Source organism: Vespula vulgaris, chromosome 1, assembly GCF_905475345.1.
Source record: "Vespula vulgaris chromosome 1, iyVesVulg1.1, whole genome shotgun sequence".
Classification (NCBI taxonomy): Eukaryota; Metazoa; Arthropoda; class Insecta; order Hymenoptera; family Vespidae; genus Vespula; species Vespula vulgaris.
This window is the reverse complement of record NC_066586.1, coordinates 15,405,713-15,420,899: the sequence shown is the minus strand read 5'-3', so window position 1 is coordinate 15,420,899 and position 15,187 is coordinate 15,405,713. Positions and strand designations below refer to the sequence as shown.

Below are 15,187 nucleotides of genomic sequence, written 5' to 3'. Positions count from 1 at the left end.
CGGAAACCGATAATACGACCAATGCGTCAGAGCTTTTATCTCAAAGAGTCTCATATTGTTTCCTGTCTCGAAGAAAGAGAAAGAGAAAGAGAAATAGAACGAGACAGAAAGAAAACGTCTTCGTAATGCATTCTACGATCTAAAGAGCGACGATAAACCTCGTGAGAGACAGCGTGCCGTGAAACTTACGATACAAAAGCTCTTGGTTCACACGGCTTTGCCTGCGCGCGCGCGCACCTTCACGACAAGAGAAGAGAGAAGAGAGAGAAGGTAGGCTCCACGTGAAACAAAAAGAGATAAAAGGCTAATCATGGATTCGAAAGTAAGAGGTAGAGAAAGAAAAAAGAAAAAAAAAACGTAAAGAAAAGAGCTCGTGTTTCCCCTGAGCTAAGGCTAAATTGTGCCTCCGGCTAATTTTTTCTTAATTTTGTTTATTTTTTTCTTTCTTTTTTTTTTTCGAAGATAATTCAAATGATCGAAATCATCGTGTGTGACTCATAAGTGTATGAGATTTTGAGAAGAAGAATATTTTTGATTATTTCGAAGGACACGTCGGATATTCTCTTAATTATCATTATTGTTATTATCATTATTGTTGTTGATTTTCTTTTTCATTTTATCTTTTACTTCGCTTTTTTTTCTTTTTTGTTACATTGTATTAAGAAATATCTATTAATCACGTTGGTTCGAATTTAATAATCCGAGTTAATCGCGTCGAGTAGGACGCGAAGAAAAATTATACGATTAATAACATCCCGTTCTCTCGCTGGATTGAAATTAGAAAAGGGGAAAGAGAATTTCATTCGATTACCAAGACTTAGGATTAAATTCGCAACGGGGGGGGACACATCGGCGAGATAAGAGAAGCACTAACAAAACAAAGAAAAAGAGAAAGGGAAAGAGAGATAGAGAGAGCTCTAGAGAGAGGAGAGATCTATCTATGTAAGAAAATCTTTGTAAGAGGAATGAGATGAAGAGTTTAAACATCGTAAGGGCGGATAAAAGATGGACGAGAAAAGAAAAGAAAAGGAAAGAAAAGGAAAGGAAAGGAAATGAAGCAAAAAAAGAAATAAAGAAAGAAAAGAAAAACGAAAAGAAAAAGAAAAATAGATAAGGGAAAAGAAAGGAGGAAAGAAAGAAAGGAAAGGGTTGCTTCGTTGGCCAGACCCATTAGTCAGTCGTAGAAGACAGGTGCCTATGATTAAGAGTATCAAGCTATGTCATCCGGTGTGAGTTGGCCACTCGCCAAAATCTTAATTCTTTAGTCGACCCAGACGCAAACTTTCGGACTACCGTCGTCTTCGTCTTCGTCTTCGAAGACGTCGCTACGACGAAGACGACAACGTACGACCGATTATTAGCCGCTCTTTCCAACCTCCTTGGCCCTTGGCCAAACATGTTGCAAACATGTTCTGGAATTCCCATCGCGAACACCTTCGATACGTGCCGACGATATGTCACGGATTTACTCGAGCTGGCGCTTTTACTCCTCCTCACACATACAGAGAAAAGTAGAAGGAGGAGAAAGAGAAAGAGAGAGAGAAAGAGAAAGAGAGAAAGAGAGAGAAATATTTTCATGGCTCGCTCGCTCGCTCGCTCGCGAAAGAAGAAGAAGAAGAAGAACATGAACAAGAAGACGAAGAAGAATAAGACGATGGTGGAACAGGCAAAGCGCTATTCCCGGACGTTTAACGCGGATCGAATCGACAAGCATCGCTCGAACACCTTTTCGTTCCTCTTCAAGATCGGTTCCGATCGAACGACCCTTTGCACGTTTTCCCATTTATTTATTTTCATGGCACGCGATACTTACTTCGATATAATAGATAGACGTACGTATTCAATGTATGGACATTTATTATCACGTCATCGAGAAGAGAGCTTTTTCTCTTTTCCACTTTTTTTTCTTCTATTATTTTTTTCTTCTTTTTTGTTTTTTACTTTTTATTTAATGGAGATGAAGGGTAATCATCGTTACCATTTATGGATCGTGTTTGAAAGTGTTTTTTATAGATACTTTTTTATGAAATTTCTTATCACATACTTATCTACTTACGTAGAACCTTTCACAGATCGATCGAATTAAAGATATGGGATATAAATAATTGATCTATTTTTTTTTTTTCATTTATTTATTCTAGAGTATATTGATTATTCCGTTGGAGAAAATTCTTTTGATATTATCTTTTTGAAATCTATTATCTCTAATATTAATTTTCTAAGTTATCTTGTTAAGACATCGAAATCTACGAGGAAAATCTTAAGAGAACGAACCAGTTCGAGTTAGGATATTTGTCGATGTTTAATACCTTCAACAAACTTGGAGAGATAAATGATGAAAGAAGAAAAAAGGAAAGAAAAAAGACGAAAAAAGAAAAAGAGAGAGAAAAGGAAAGTGTGTGAGAAGAAAAAGAAATAATACGAGATCGGACCGAGCTATCGAGAGAAGCTGCGAGGTTCCTCGACTTTTCAGATCAGATTCATTGACCCCTCTGAGAATCATTCTCGGACATTTGTACTTTCCTTCTTTTTCTTTTCTTTTTTCTTTTTTTTTTCTTACTAGTCCGACATAAACACGGTACGGAACGGAAAGTGAGTAAAAGGAAAATAGAAAGAGAGAGAGAGAAAGAGAGAGAGAAAAAGACGAAGGGAACAAACACGAAGAATATCTTCGTTCGTATCCGATCGACGATAATGATAACATCGACAGATAGAAGGAGTCCTTGAAGTCGTTAGTTAAACGATGAAGCTGAAAGGGTAACATGTAACATCGTTTCTAACGATATCTAACCCGACGAATCGGAAAATTATAAATTATATTATAATATATTATATATATTAAATCTTTAAAATTCTAACAAAGAAATCTCAAATTTATTCTCTTCGATCGAATATTTTTACGATAATAAATTATTACAAGAATCCAATAATTTTAGGTCACCGTATGTAAATACATATATTCATAATGAATAATTATGAATCATAATTAGATAGTACACAAATTTGCGTATAAATAAGATTGAGGATGGTACATAAATTTTTTGTAGAAATTATTTCTATATATAAATAAAGATATAATCTGGTATCAAAAGTTATTATATATAAATTATATTTTGGTATACAAATAATCTGATATATAGTGAATTAATATATAAATTATTTATATATACATATACATATATATGTATAAATAGATAATTTTCTATAGAGAATTATTATATAATATAAATTATTATAAATTATCTATAAAAAAATAATTATGTATCGTTCTGTATCTTTTTATAATATAACGATGTAACAACGTCCGACATAAAACTATCTGAAATTTTTCATAATGGCGTCTGTAGCAACGTGTATCCATTATTGAAAGAATAGGAGATTGAATTATCTCGCGTCTAGATGTTACAAGGAGTGATATGCGAGAGCGGCAAGATGAAACGTCGCCGTCTCATCGAGATAACGGAGCACGATTAAACGTAGAGAAAGGGAGTGTAGCAAACGTTTATGAACTTTACCGCGCCCTTACTCATTGCCGGCGCCCTAAGCGGAGGTCATCCAACAGATAAACAACGAAATAAACAGGAAACCATGAAAAACACATCTTCTTCGTTTCGATCGTCACACGGATTATACGAACGTACTGATTATAAAAATAAATTGAAAGAATTGAAAAAAAAAAATTAAAAAAGAAAAAGAAACATGATCTTTAAAGAGTATCGATTAAAACAGGACTAGCTTTGTTTCTTATTGAATTTTATTAATGATCAACAAAAAAATGTAGAATACTATCCTGTTAATATATTGATTTGCTATTTTTTATCGTATCGTACGAGGACACAAATTAGCTCCATTAAATCGGCCATTGCCGGAGGCTCGCTTTAACTGAAAAGTGTGTCGCGTTCGATCGGCCTCTAAGAAGAAGAATTTATTACAAAGAGAGACACGTATTATATGTGTGCGTACATACAAATACATAGACACACATATATGACATATGCACAGATATGTATATATATATTTATTGTTAGTAATCTAGAACGTGTAAAATCATCCAGAGATCTCTGATTTCGTGGAGATATGCAAAAAAGAGAGACGATTTTCCAAGAGAGTTTGATCCTTTTTGGAGAAAGAAATAAATGGTGATTCCAGTTAGACGTAGAAATCGGTAGGATTACGAAATGCAGAAGGTGTTGGATTTTATGTAATGCAAAACTTATCGCATTTCGCCTTCGTCGATGGCAAAAACATATATATAGTAAATGTATATATGTGTGTGTGTATTATATGTTTGTATATATACATATAAAAGCTAGCAACTTAGCAAGACGTGTATACACGTATACGGAACGTGTCGCTGCAACGTGCGGATTATTCAAACAAGTGGAGCACGATCCAGCGGTATGTGTTCGTATGTATTGTATATATACTTATATATATATACATATGGGTATATATGTATGTATATATGTATGTATGTATGTACGTTGCCCGATCGAGCAAAACCTTCTTGCTCGCGGAGAAACCAAGAAGCGAGTTTACTAATCACCCGAGAAACGCCACGATTACAATCCGGTGGAATGCGCTTAGAGCCGTCCTTTCGAAAGGCTTCTGCTCTCACGTTCTCCATCTCTTACTATATTTCTCTAGACACGTATATAAAACCGATACATAGAAACTATAAGTCGATAACTATCGACAGATTAAATAATTTTTTGCCTAATCAACGATATCTCGATCAAACAGAAATATATTATATCTATACGTATATGTTTTACAATTAAATTTTTTATCGTTTTACCTTTATTGTTTTTCCTTTTTAGTTTTTTAATTTCATTTTATTGAAATCAGGTCAAATCAAAAATTAATGTCAAACTTGATAATAATTATACATGCTCGGTATCGCTTTGACGAATGACATACACAGATCGTATCATTCTATACTTTCACAAACACGAAAGGAGGGAGTATGTACCAAGAAAGATCTAACTTATCGCAACTCTCGAAGATCACGATCGTCGCACGATCATGTAACCTCTAGCTGAGAGACTTGGACTGCATTGTATTGAGAGATTCGAAAGGCTTTTCATGACTTTTTGCCGATACGAAAGAAAGTACTTATTAACGTTCCGATTATGTCGTTAAAGAGGGGATGATTTATCGTACCGATTAAAGCAATCGGAATATGAATTTATATTAAAACAAACGTACGATCAATTTCGACTTTTCGATTTCCTATTTGATAATATTTAATATAAAAAAAGTTCTTTTTTTTTATTTTTTTTTTATAGTTATCTGCAAAAGAAATTAATACATAAGATGTAATAGAGACGAGGAAATTATCTTACCAGCTGTTCTCTCTCTCTCTCTTTCTTTCCCTCTTTCTCTCTTTTTCTTTCTCTTTCTCTCTCTCTCTCTCTCTCTCTCATTCTTTCATTTAACAAGAACGCGACCAATTTGATAGATTGGAAAAGTTTTGCTCGTGCGTATCATCTTTGCGAATAATTGCCGTACGGAGATTCTCGCGAACCGATCATTATAATTTATTACATATCATACACATATATAAATCTACGTACTTGTGTTTACATAAATATATACGGACTATATGTATATATGTACGTAACACACAATATCGCGTATATATGTACATCCCCGACCGACAACGAGTTTCCTGTTGATTTTAGAGAAACTTTCGACAAGCTTCCTCTTACAATTTATCGCTTACTACGTCATTATCGCCAATAATTATGAATGATCGGTCATCCGTTTGATGATTTCCCAGAAAATTAACGATTTGAAAAATCGACCGACTATTCGATATATAGACCGATCAAAGTTGTTTAAACAATTATAAATATATATATATATATATATATATATATATATATATATATATATTGACTATTTGATTCTTTTTCTTTTTTCTAATTTTTTCTTTATTTTATTTGTTTATTTAATCCCTTAAATGAATTTTTTCAAAAATTATGACCAAGCTAAGTCACTTTTTGTCAATATTAATCATATTATAAAATCAATGCATATGTATATATGTCAATATTATAACTATTGATATATGATATATAATATATAATAAATATACCACAAATAAATTGATGTAAATATTTCGAAACAAAAGGAAGAGGAAAAAGAAAGAAAGAAAGAAAGGTATAAGAATCTTCTTGTTATCCACGTACGTCGATTTCGTATCACGTAGGCACTTACAACTCGCATAAATCATACCTTACCATTGGACCTCCATTTCGTAGCACAAAGCCCGTGGCAATACTCGTGAGGACACGATAAAAGATTGCCGATGTTTCACCTTCGAAATATTCAAACCCTTTTCTCTCTCTCTCTCTCTCTCTCTCTCTCTCGCTCTCTCTATCTTTCTCTCTTCCTTACAAGCGCGTGTTACGAATACAGTTTGACGATAAGAGATATTGCAGAAGTACATTGAAAGTTTCGACAATTGCATTATTGAATCTTGTAACGTGTTACAACGACCTCGAGAATTCGTTACGAGTTTGTATCTTTTTTTGTTTTTTCCTTTCAGTCCTTTTTTTTCTTTTTTATCATACCTTGCACTCTCGATTACCTGTATGCAATCGATACAAAGATAAAATTATATATAAAAGAAAAAGACAAACGGAAAGAGAAAGATATAGATAGACAAAGTTATGTTAAAATTAATTATAGTGTAGGTACAACGTGTTATGTTAATCATAGAATAGTTTATTGTCATTAAAATTGAATCGATTAGCATCATAAACTGAATGCCTTGTCGATCTCGATTTTTCTCGTATAACTCATCGAGTTTTTTACAATTTACAATTAGTAATCGTGTCATTGAATTCCGAAAGATCAAGGAAAGTTTCTATATTGTTAACACCGGTGTTAACACTCGATGAAAATTAACACATGATTCATTGTTTATAAAGGATTCGAAAAGGATTATTAAAAAAGAAATGAAAGAAAGAGAGAGAGAGAGAGAAATTGCATTATTCACAAATTTACATTAGTCACAAATGCGATACTATTGTTACTATCTCATTGTTAGTCTTGTAATAAAATATTCGATTCTATCGATTTTTGTCCACTTTTCTCACGGCTCTCGTTGTCGTAACGACACATCGAACGATCGTGAATTCGATTCTCGTATTTGTACGGCTTATTCACGAAGCAAACATAATCGTAGCTTACCATACGTATAACGGTAAAAACAGAACAACGTGCATTCATGTATGCACGTTACGTGCAAGTTCTTAAATCTTTATAGATCTTCAAAAATTTCCAATTATGTTCCCTTCATTATATATTCATAGATATAAAAATAAAAAGGAAGTTGTAATTCGAATAACATTTTTTGTTTGTTTTTTAAGCTATATATATATATATATATATGTATATATATATATACGTGTGTGTATATATGTATATATGCATGTATTATATTCATACATTTAAATTGATTGGAACGTGTCATATGTAAAAAAAAAAAAATAATAAATAAAAAACATTCGTTCATTGAGATTATCGCATAGATCGTGTTAAACGAGAAATAACCATGAGGATAACCTTTAAACTAAATCTCTTGAGATTCAATGAACAAATAATAGTCACGACTGGATCGAATCTGTTTCGTATCGAATTCCGTGAGACGAACAGGTAATTTACATTCACTTACGGGATCGAGAACGTTCGTTCAAACTCTGGGCAGAATGAATACGACTTGATTAATCAATTAATTGTCGTTGTCCGTTTGTTCAGTTAACCAAACGATCAAACGGCTGGGGTCAGCTTACCAATTCGTTTGTTTTTGGTTCTCTCTTGTTTTTCACCCCGTTGTTCATTCTAAAGCGAATAGTAGACATTGAACGTTTTAGAAATGAAAAGAAAAAAAGAATCAGAAATTTATGATCATCCATCTCGAATTACATACATATGTATTGTCATTCGATTGTTAATAAATTAGGTTAAAATAAATTGATCCCAATAAAAGGAAATAGATGACAAAGAATCCTTTCAGCATCTTCTATCGTTATAACACTAATTTACATGTTTTCAATCTATTTTCAGATAATTCCAATGCGACGAGCGTCAAGAGGAAGGTGACGAGGTTGGGTCACATACGAGAGTCGAATAAGATCAAGCAAAGATACTTGAGCTTGGTGGGACATCGGAGGACGATGATGATGTTACGATCGTTTTTATTTATTCTCTTCCTCGTTGTAAGGCATTGTGAATTGGCACCGATGAGAGCCAAGGACTTGGCTCTAAACGATGAGATACCATCGTCGTCGTCGTCGTCATCGTCGTCATCGTCGTCATCGTCATCATCATCATCATCATCATCATCATCATCATCATCATTGTTGTCCTCCTCGATGCCAACGTCAAGAAAAGGATCTCGAGGCTCATCTTCGCCAAGCGAATTAACCTGGGAAGCTTGGTTATTGGTCGATGCACAAGCCGGTGATCACGCTGGCTTAGACTCGGCCAACATTTTACGAAAAATCACTCCGAAGAGTATTTTCTTCGCTCCGACTCGCATCGAATGCGCCGAAGGCTATCGTGCTGATACCATGGACAGATGCGTAAAAGATGTCAAAATTGATCACGAAGCGCAATTCGATTTCCTCTTGAAACGCGTCAGTGCTATGTACTTGCAACGATTTGGTGCTAATACTCAGGATCAAAAGACGAAGGATCAGAAACACTCTTCTGGTCCACTTCAATTAAGCATTCCCTTGCTCGGTGCACCGATAGCTGCCTCTCCTGTTGAGACTCAACAGATAACGAAGAACGAGGATGAAGGGACGAATGTAAGGGTCGGAGTTTTACCATTTTTGGAATTGATCGCTGGTTTACGCGAGGATAGCTAGCTGTATTAACACGAACGGCCTAAATTATTTTATTCATTTTATGTGATACTTTTCATTTTTATTAGGACGTTTTTATAAGTAATAATGTTTTAGGCTTTTAGTCGAGATTTTTTTTTTTTTCTTTTACATTCGATAAAACCTTTATTATTGATATTATTGAAGAAACGTGACGTGTTAAATAATGAATGCTAATTTTTTATCTTTTCTCTTTCTCTCTCTCTCTCTCTCTCTCTTTCCTTCTTTTTCTCTCTTTCTTCTCTTTCTCTTCAAATAATTCTCGTAATATCCATTTGTTTAGTATTAATGTTAAAAACGTTAAGTACCTGTCTTTGCGTGAACCGGTAATAACATTAACATCACTCTCCCAATATAATTCTTGAAAGTGTCTGTGATTTGGAATAAATATTTTTATTAATTAATTCGTCTTGCAATGGACACGTATCTTTCGTATTATTTTCTTGTTAAATAAAGTGCCCTTATTCATAATATAATACATCCATATATCATGAAATATTTGTTATCTAGTCATTGCATCTATTCTGTAACGAACAATTTTATTTCTTAATATTTTGAAGGTAGGACGAGTCACGTGACTCATTGTTTATACACATATGTATATCAATTATCATGTACATAAACATAAATACATATGTGTATATATATATATACATACATTACAAAAAAAATAAAATAAAATAAAATGAAATAAAATAAAATACTTTAACGTATACCGGCAATTGCGTATGTCAGATGATGAAAATAATAATAATAATAATCATAATCATAATAATAATCTCATAATAATGAGATAATCTTCTTTGTTGTAAAATTACACAAGCACCTGTGCTACTTCTCTTAGGAACCCCCGAAGGAGACGGTTACCGTTTACGAAGCTAAGAACGAGACGACAACGGAAGAAGAAGAAGTAGAAGGAGAAGAAGAAGAAGTAGAAGTAGAACAAGAAGAAGAATCAAAAGAGGAAGATAAGAAAATAATTTTTCTCGGAAATACCAGTAGCAATACCTTTGTCGATAAAAACGATTCTCCTAACGAATCTTTGAAATCCGAAGGTATCGTTCCCGTTGCTGAATTCGTGGACGAGACAAATGGTAGTAGCTTTTCAGAGATTGTAGATTACAAAATACCGATCGATCTAAAAAACATTTTAAATGTCACGAACGCGAAGAAAAAAAGCAACGGGAGTGAGATCGTTGAGGATCCGAGAATGAAAGAAATATTTTCGATGAACGTTACGAGTATGTCACCAACGCTGGTTTTCGTTTTGACACCGACGAAACAGCCTCAAACCGAATCATCCGCTTCTTCGGAGAATCCACCGGATGATCCTCCGGAGGATTCCTCGAATGTTACCACAGATCTCGTGATCGTTCGAATGACCGAATCAATGAAAAATTCAAGCAATCAAGAGATCGACGTAGGAAGCGAGTCGAACTCGATGGTGCCACCCCTGAGACAATTTTCCGAGATCCCATTAATCATTGAGGATAAAATCGAGAATAATGGTAGTAGTTCGGAGACTTCTGGGATGAAAATAAACGATGGGGAAGAACAGGAAACGACGTACGAGGATGAACCAGTTGAGGAAGACATCGACGAGGATGACGATGAATACGTTGACAATACCGATACACCAGAGGAAGAATTCACCGAACTCGAAGGTGAGATTTTGAAACACGGCGAAGCCGGGATCACTATACCTGTAAAGAATTTGGATAGATTACATTTGGAGGAGGAACATCGAGAAAGAACTGAGGAATCGGTTGTTAAAAAAAAAAACGAGAACGATACATTTGACTCCTCCCGAGATGAAATTTCTATTCGATTCAATCATACCATCTTTAATATGGACGAGCCTGATAGCAACATATCCAGTGAGGCAACTATCAAGGATGATGTCATTATAGAGACAACGTTGTTGAACGTTGATCCCATGAAACTTTCGAACGATAGTAAATCTCCTTTTAGAAACGATAGTTCGGAAAACGACGAGGATGAGCGTTTTAACGAACATTTTGAGTCAGAAAAAACTCAAGATGCAAGATCAAAGATATTATTCCCGAAGGGAAAGGTTCGTACGACGATATCAACGAGTACGGAAGAAAATGGTAAATTGGAGGATCAGGTAAGTAAGACAAGGTCCGATGAGAAAGAAAAGAATCCAACGGATTTGAGGAACGTCGAGCTCGTTGCTGAACCCTCATCCTCGGAGTCTCTTTTATACGATCCTCGGTCTGGTGATCGTTATACGGGAGAATCGATAGTCGAATTGGGGGATTCAAAAAAAACTACTACTAACAGACCTAACACTCGAAATCTCTTAGATCTCGAAGGTTCGTCGAGTTTCGTAAGATCGGCACAAAGTTACGTAAAATTTCCTTCAGACGAGATCAATAGTATACACAATCAGGATTACAAAGAACGAGGGCAACATCTTTACGACGAAGGACTCTACGCTAGCACTAGCACGAAAAGTAGCGTACCGGTTCATCAGAAATCATCTTACCCTAGAACACCAACCGGCTGGAGAATAGATCGTCAACAACAGCCAGATCATGAAAGAAATCGTTCGGTCGTTGTTCAAAGACAAAAACCAAGGCAACCAATGTATCTGTCTCGAACGAAGGCACCTCTGACGAGGAACTCTCCTAGTCTATATTCCATCAGTCAACCTCCTCGTAGTGCTACGATCATGGATAGAGGTTATAGAAATACTTATGTCCAAGTATCACCCTTTCATAGGGTTGGATACTAAAATCCATATCGGAAGAATAATTCGCCTGATTAAGCGAAGAAGATGATATTGATGATCTTCGCGTGAGGGCTATCAATGACGTCGCTCTCCGCTGAAAATGAAATTCCCTGAGAAACGAGCCAACGACTCGATGTTGTCGATTTTGAAAAAGGTCGATAGACGCTCTTGGAACTGTGCCAAATAAAATCAAGGTTCAAAAGGAGTTAAGCTATCGCTCGCTAAGAACGTGTGATACGCGATCGGGAACGCTTGCTGTTTGGCATACTTATATTATTTCTTATATCCGAATCGAACAATCTCTAACGATTCGAACGATTTTGAAAGAAAGAAAAAGAAAAGAAAAAAGGAAAAAAGAAAAAGCTCGAACTCGAAAAGATACGTACCTATGGAAAAATCGATCGAGCTTCTTTTTCTTTTCTTTTCTTTTCTTGTTTTTTCCTTTGTTCCTTTTTTCCTTTTCTATCCTTGTGACGAAACGACAAAACACACATGCGTTCGTTTATTCTTTTATACGATCCAACGATCCCAAAGATTTTTAATATTCGTTGGAAGTTAATATCTCGAAAATACTTTTTCCATTTAGTTAGCAACTTTTCAAATGATGTCAGCGTCGGACAGATCCATGATAATAAAGTTCGAGATCAATCGTTTGCTTCAACGAGAAAATTGATGTTCTCTGACGCTTTACAGAGGAGAAAGTATATTGCAAATAGCCGTAGAGAGATTATATCATTGGTGCGATCGTTATTATAACGTTTTGCCGAACGATAAAGAGAAACACAAGAGAAGATTATTGCAAGTTCGATGGTGATATCGTCGACGAGGTTTCGCGTGTTTTCAAACAACGGAACAAGGAATTGTTGAGCTCGTTCGACAGATTAAGGACGATCTTATTAAAATTTCCACCATAACGAAGTCGTAGAATTATCGCTATTAGTGAGATACAATTTTCGAAAGTGAAAGTCTTCATGATCGATAAGATCGCGATTCGTTCCGATTGACTTTCACGGTACAGCGTACACACTGCAAAATTATTAGAAATTAGTAACAACTTTGATACAATCGATTCATATTTCTAATATACGAAGAAAAAATATATATATACATATATGTATATGTGTGTGTGTGTGTATATATATATAAATTTAGTGAGAGAAACCGTCGAATTTTAAATAATGTAATCGATCGTGAGAAGAAAAAAAAAGAGATTAACACGAGTTCGGGTAGTTCGTATTTATTTAACCTTCGTAACATTGCATTCATATGTACATATCTACAAATTTTTGCTTACAGATCGATCGAACGTCCTCGACTCGTAACACGTGTTTATTATTATTTGATTATTGCGAAGGTTATACCGTTTTTGTTTAGTTTTGTTTGTTTAATAATATAATATATAATGAAATATTCGTTCTCTACGGCTCGAGATAATATGAAATGAAGTTAACCATAATTAATTCCTGTGAAAGAATGGATCACACTTGAATATCCTATTATCTCATACGTATATAAATACTGAGCAATGTTTTATCAAAAATAAATCATTCTTCTTATATCGATACATCGATCATACGATTGCGAATCAAATATAAACACACATATGATGACTCGAACTCGTGAAACTGTCGGCCTAACGTATTTATGTATTCAAAATTGGGCTCTGCAGTTGTATGTACGCACGCACACGAACGCATACTCGCCTCACGCTATAAACGATAAAACCATGCTATCTATACATGTTTATTGTTGCATCAAATTCAACGTACTCGTAATATCATCGTTTTGTACTACTTTACGATATAAGGAGGTCGATTTCACAGAAAAATTGTACAGCCAAAATTACGTATCCATATCCTCTGAATGTTTTCGATGTGAAAGATATTCAACGGTTCTTCTTAATAGTATTTACAAATTTAGACTCGGAATCAGTCATTAAATTGACGGTCTTCGACGTCGCTATGCCTTGTCCTGTTACACTGGTATTACTATTCTTTAGTGTTATACGATACACGTACATTGTTTTTTTTTACAAAGAAACACACACGATACAGTTAGTCCTATACGAGACACGTACGACCAGTGGAAATTAATATTAGACTTTACTTTTAATAATGTTCAACGTGTATGGCTATGTCTCTTTTTACGTGTGATATCACGTATGATAAAACAAATTTGACACTCGACAGTGTGGTCGGTAACATTATTGCTCTATGTATGTTTCAATGTGGTGTGTAATGTTTCTTATCTATTATATGCCAATTTATGTAAATATTAACTTTATTAAGAGAATTGTGTATATATATGGTATTAATAATGAACAAACAAAACACTGTCATAATACGTATTAATTGTAATTGTATCGAACAATTATTGTATTATTTATGGCTAAATATAACAATGTATATTACATATTCTATAACCATTTACTGTAAACAAATGTATTTATATAAATACATTTGTTGCATCGCGCGTAGAAACAATCGCAATAAGATAAGACGATATTATTCCAAAAATTATTGTGTTCTCTCATTTCTCTAGCCTGTCTGTTATTTTATATTAGGAGAAGATATTTTCAATCCTTTGAAACCTTTCGCTAGCACATACGCTTCGCTGGATTCGCTACGCGTTGCATTAGGTCTATATATTTTAACGCTTGTATAAAATTTTGTTAAATCGTTCTGTAACTGAATTGTCTTAGACCCGTCCCAAATTTTAACAAGAAAAAATCCATCTTTACATAAAACCTGGAGAGCAAACTTCATAGCGTAATATATCAACTTCATTATATTTTCATGATCTAGTTCTCGTACACCGGTAGCATTAGGAGCCATATCGGATAAAACAACATTTGCTTTGGTTTCATTTAACAATTGGTACACTTTTCTATGTGTGTCTACCTTAGTAAAGTCCATATTTCCAAGAACAGTCGCACCTTCTATTGGAAAAATTGGAAGTCTATCTATTGCGATAACTTTCCCGATAGAACCATCTTGTTTACCATCTGCATTGGTTAACTTGACAGCAACCTGAGACCAACTACCTGGAGAAGCACCGCAATCTATTACGGTATCTCCAAAATTGAAAATCTGTTTTCTTTTGTTTATCTCTAACAATTTAAAAGCACTTCTACATCTATAATTTTCTTGTTTAGCCATCTCAACATAAGGATCACGTAACTGTCTTTCCAACCATAATTGGGAACTATGTTTCTTGCCTTTCAAATTTTTCGGTTTCTCTCGTAATAAAGGAGTACAAGTATGTACACATCTCGTCATAAAAATACTATTTATAAAACGCATCTTCTTGTTGTTAGTAACCTAACCTCTTCGAGATATAACAGACGATCAAACACATCGTATAATAGTTAAAATTCGTTTTACTCCATAACGAATAGATGATAGAAACAAACAGATTAAAACGGATTAATTATAATATATGAAATCTTTCTATTAAGTGAAAAATAAAAAATATAAGTAAAAAGCATCGACGTGCGTAAATGTACGCGAAATAGTATTAAAACTAGAGCAAACTA

General features: G+C 34.4%; 2 protein-coding genes across 2 annotated transcripts in view; one reads left to right on the top strand and one right to left on the bottom strand.

The window, feature by feature from the left end:
* Window positions 1-14,064, top strand: part of LOC127061831 (uncharacterized protein DDB_G0284459-like) — a 47,865-nt gene extending 33,801 nt beyond the window's left edge. The window contains exons 2-3 of the mRNA XM_050989237.1: window positions 8,077-8,822; window positions 9,742-14,064. Coding sequence (XP_050845194.1) covers window positions 8,187-8,822; window positions 9,742-11,655 — 2,550 coding nt within the window. The 5' untranslated portion in view covers window positions 8,077-8,186 and the 3' untranslated portion in view covers window positions 11,656-14,064. The remainder of the gene's footprint in view (window positions 1-8,076; window positions 8,823-9,741) is intronic.
* Window positions 12,776-15,170, bottom strand: LOC127061974 (rRNA methyltransferase 2, mitochondrial). The gene has a single exon (XM_050989510.1). It carries the CDS (start codon window positions 14,952-14,954, stop codon window positions 14,202-14,204), a length of 753 nt encoding a protein of 250 aa, XP_050845467.1. The 5' UTR covers window positions 14,955-15,170; the 3' UTR covers window positions 12,776-14,201.
* Between the last annotated feature and the right edge of the window lie 17 nt (window positions 15,171-15,187).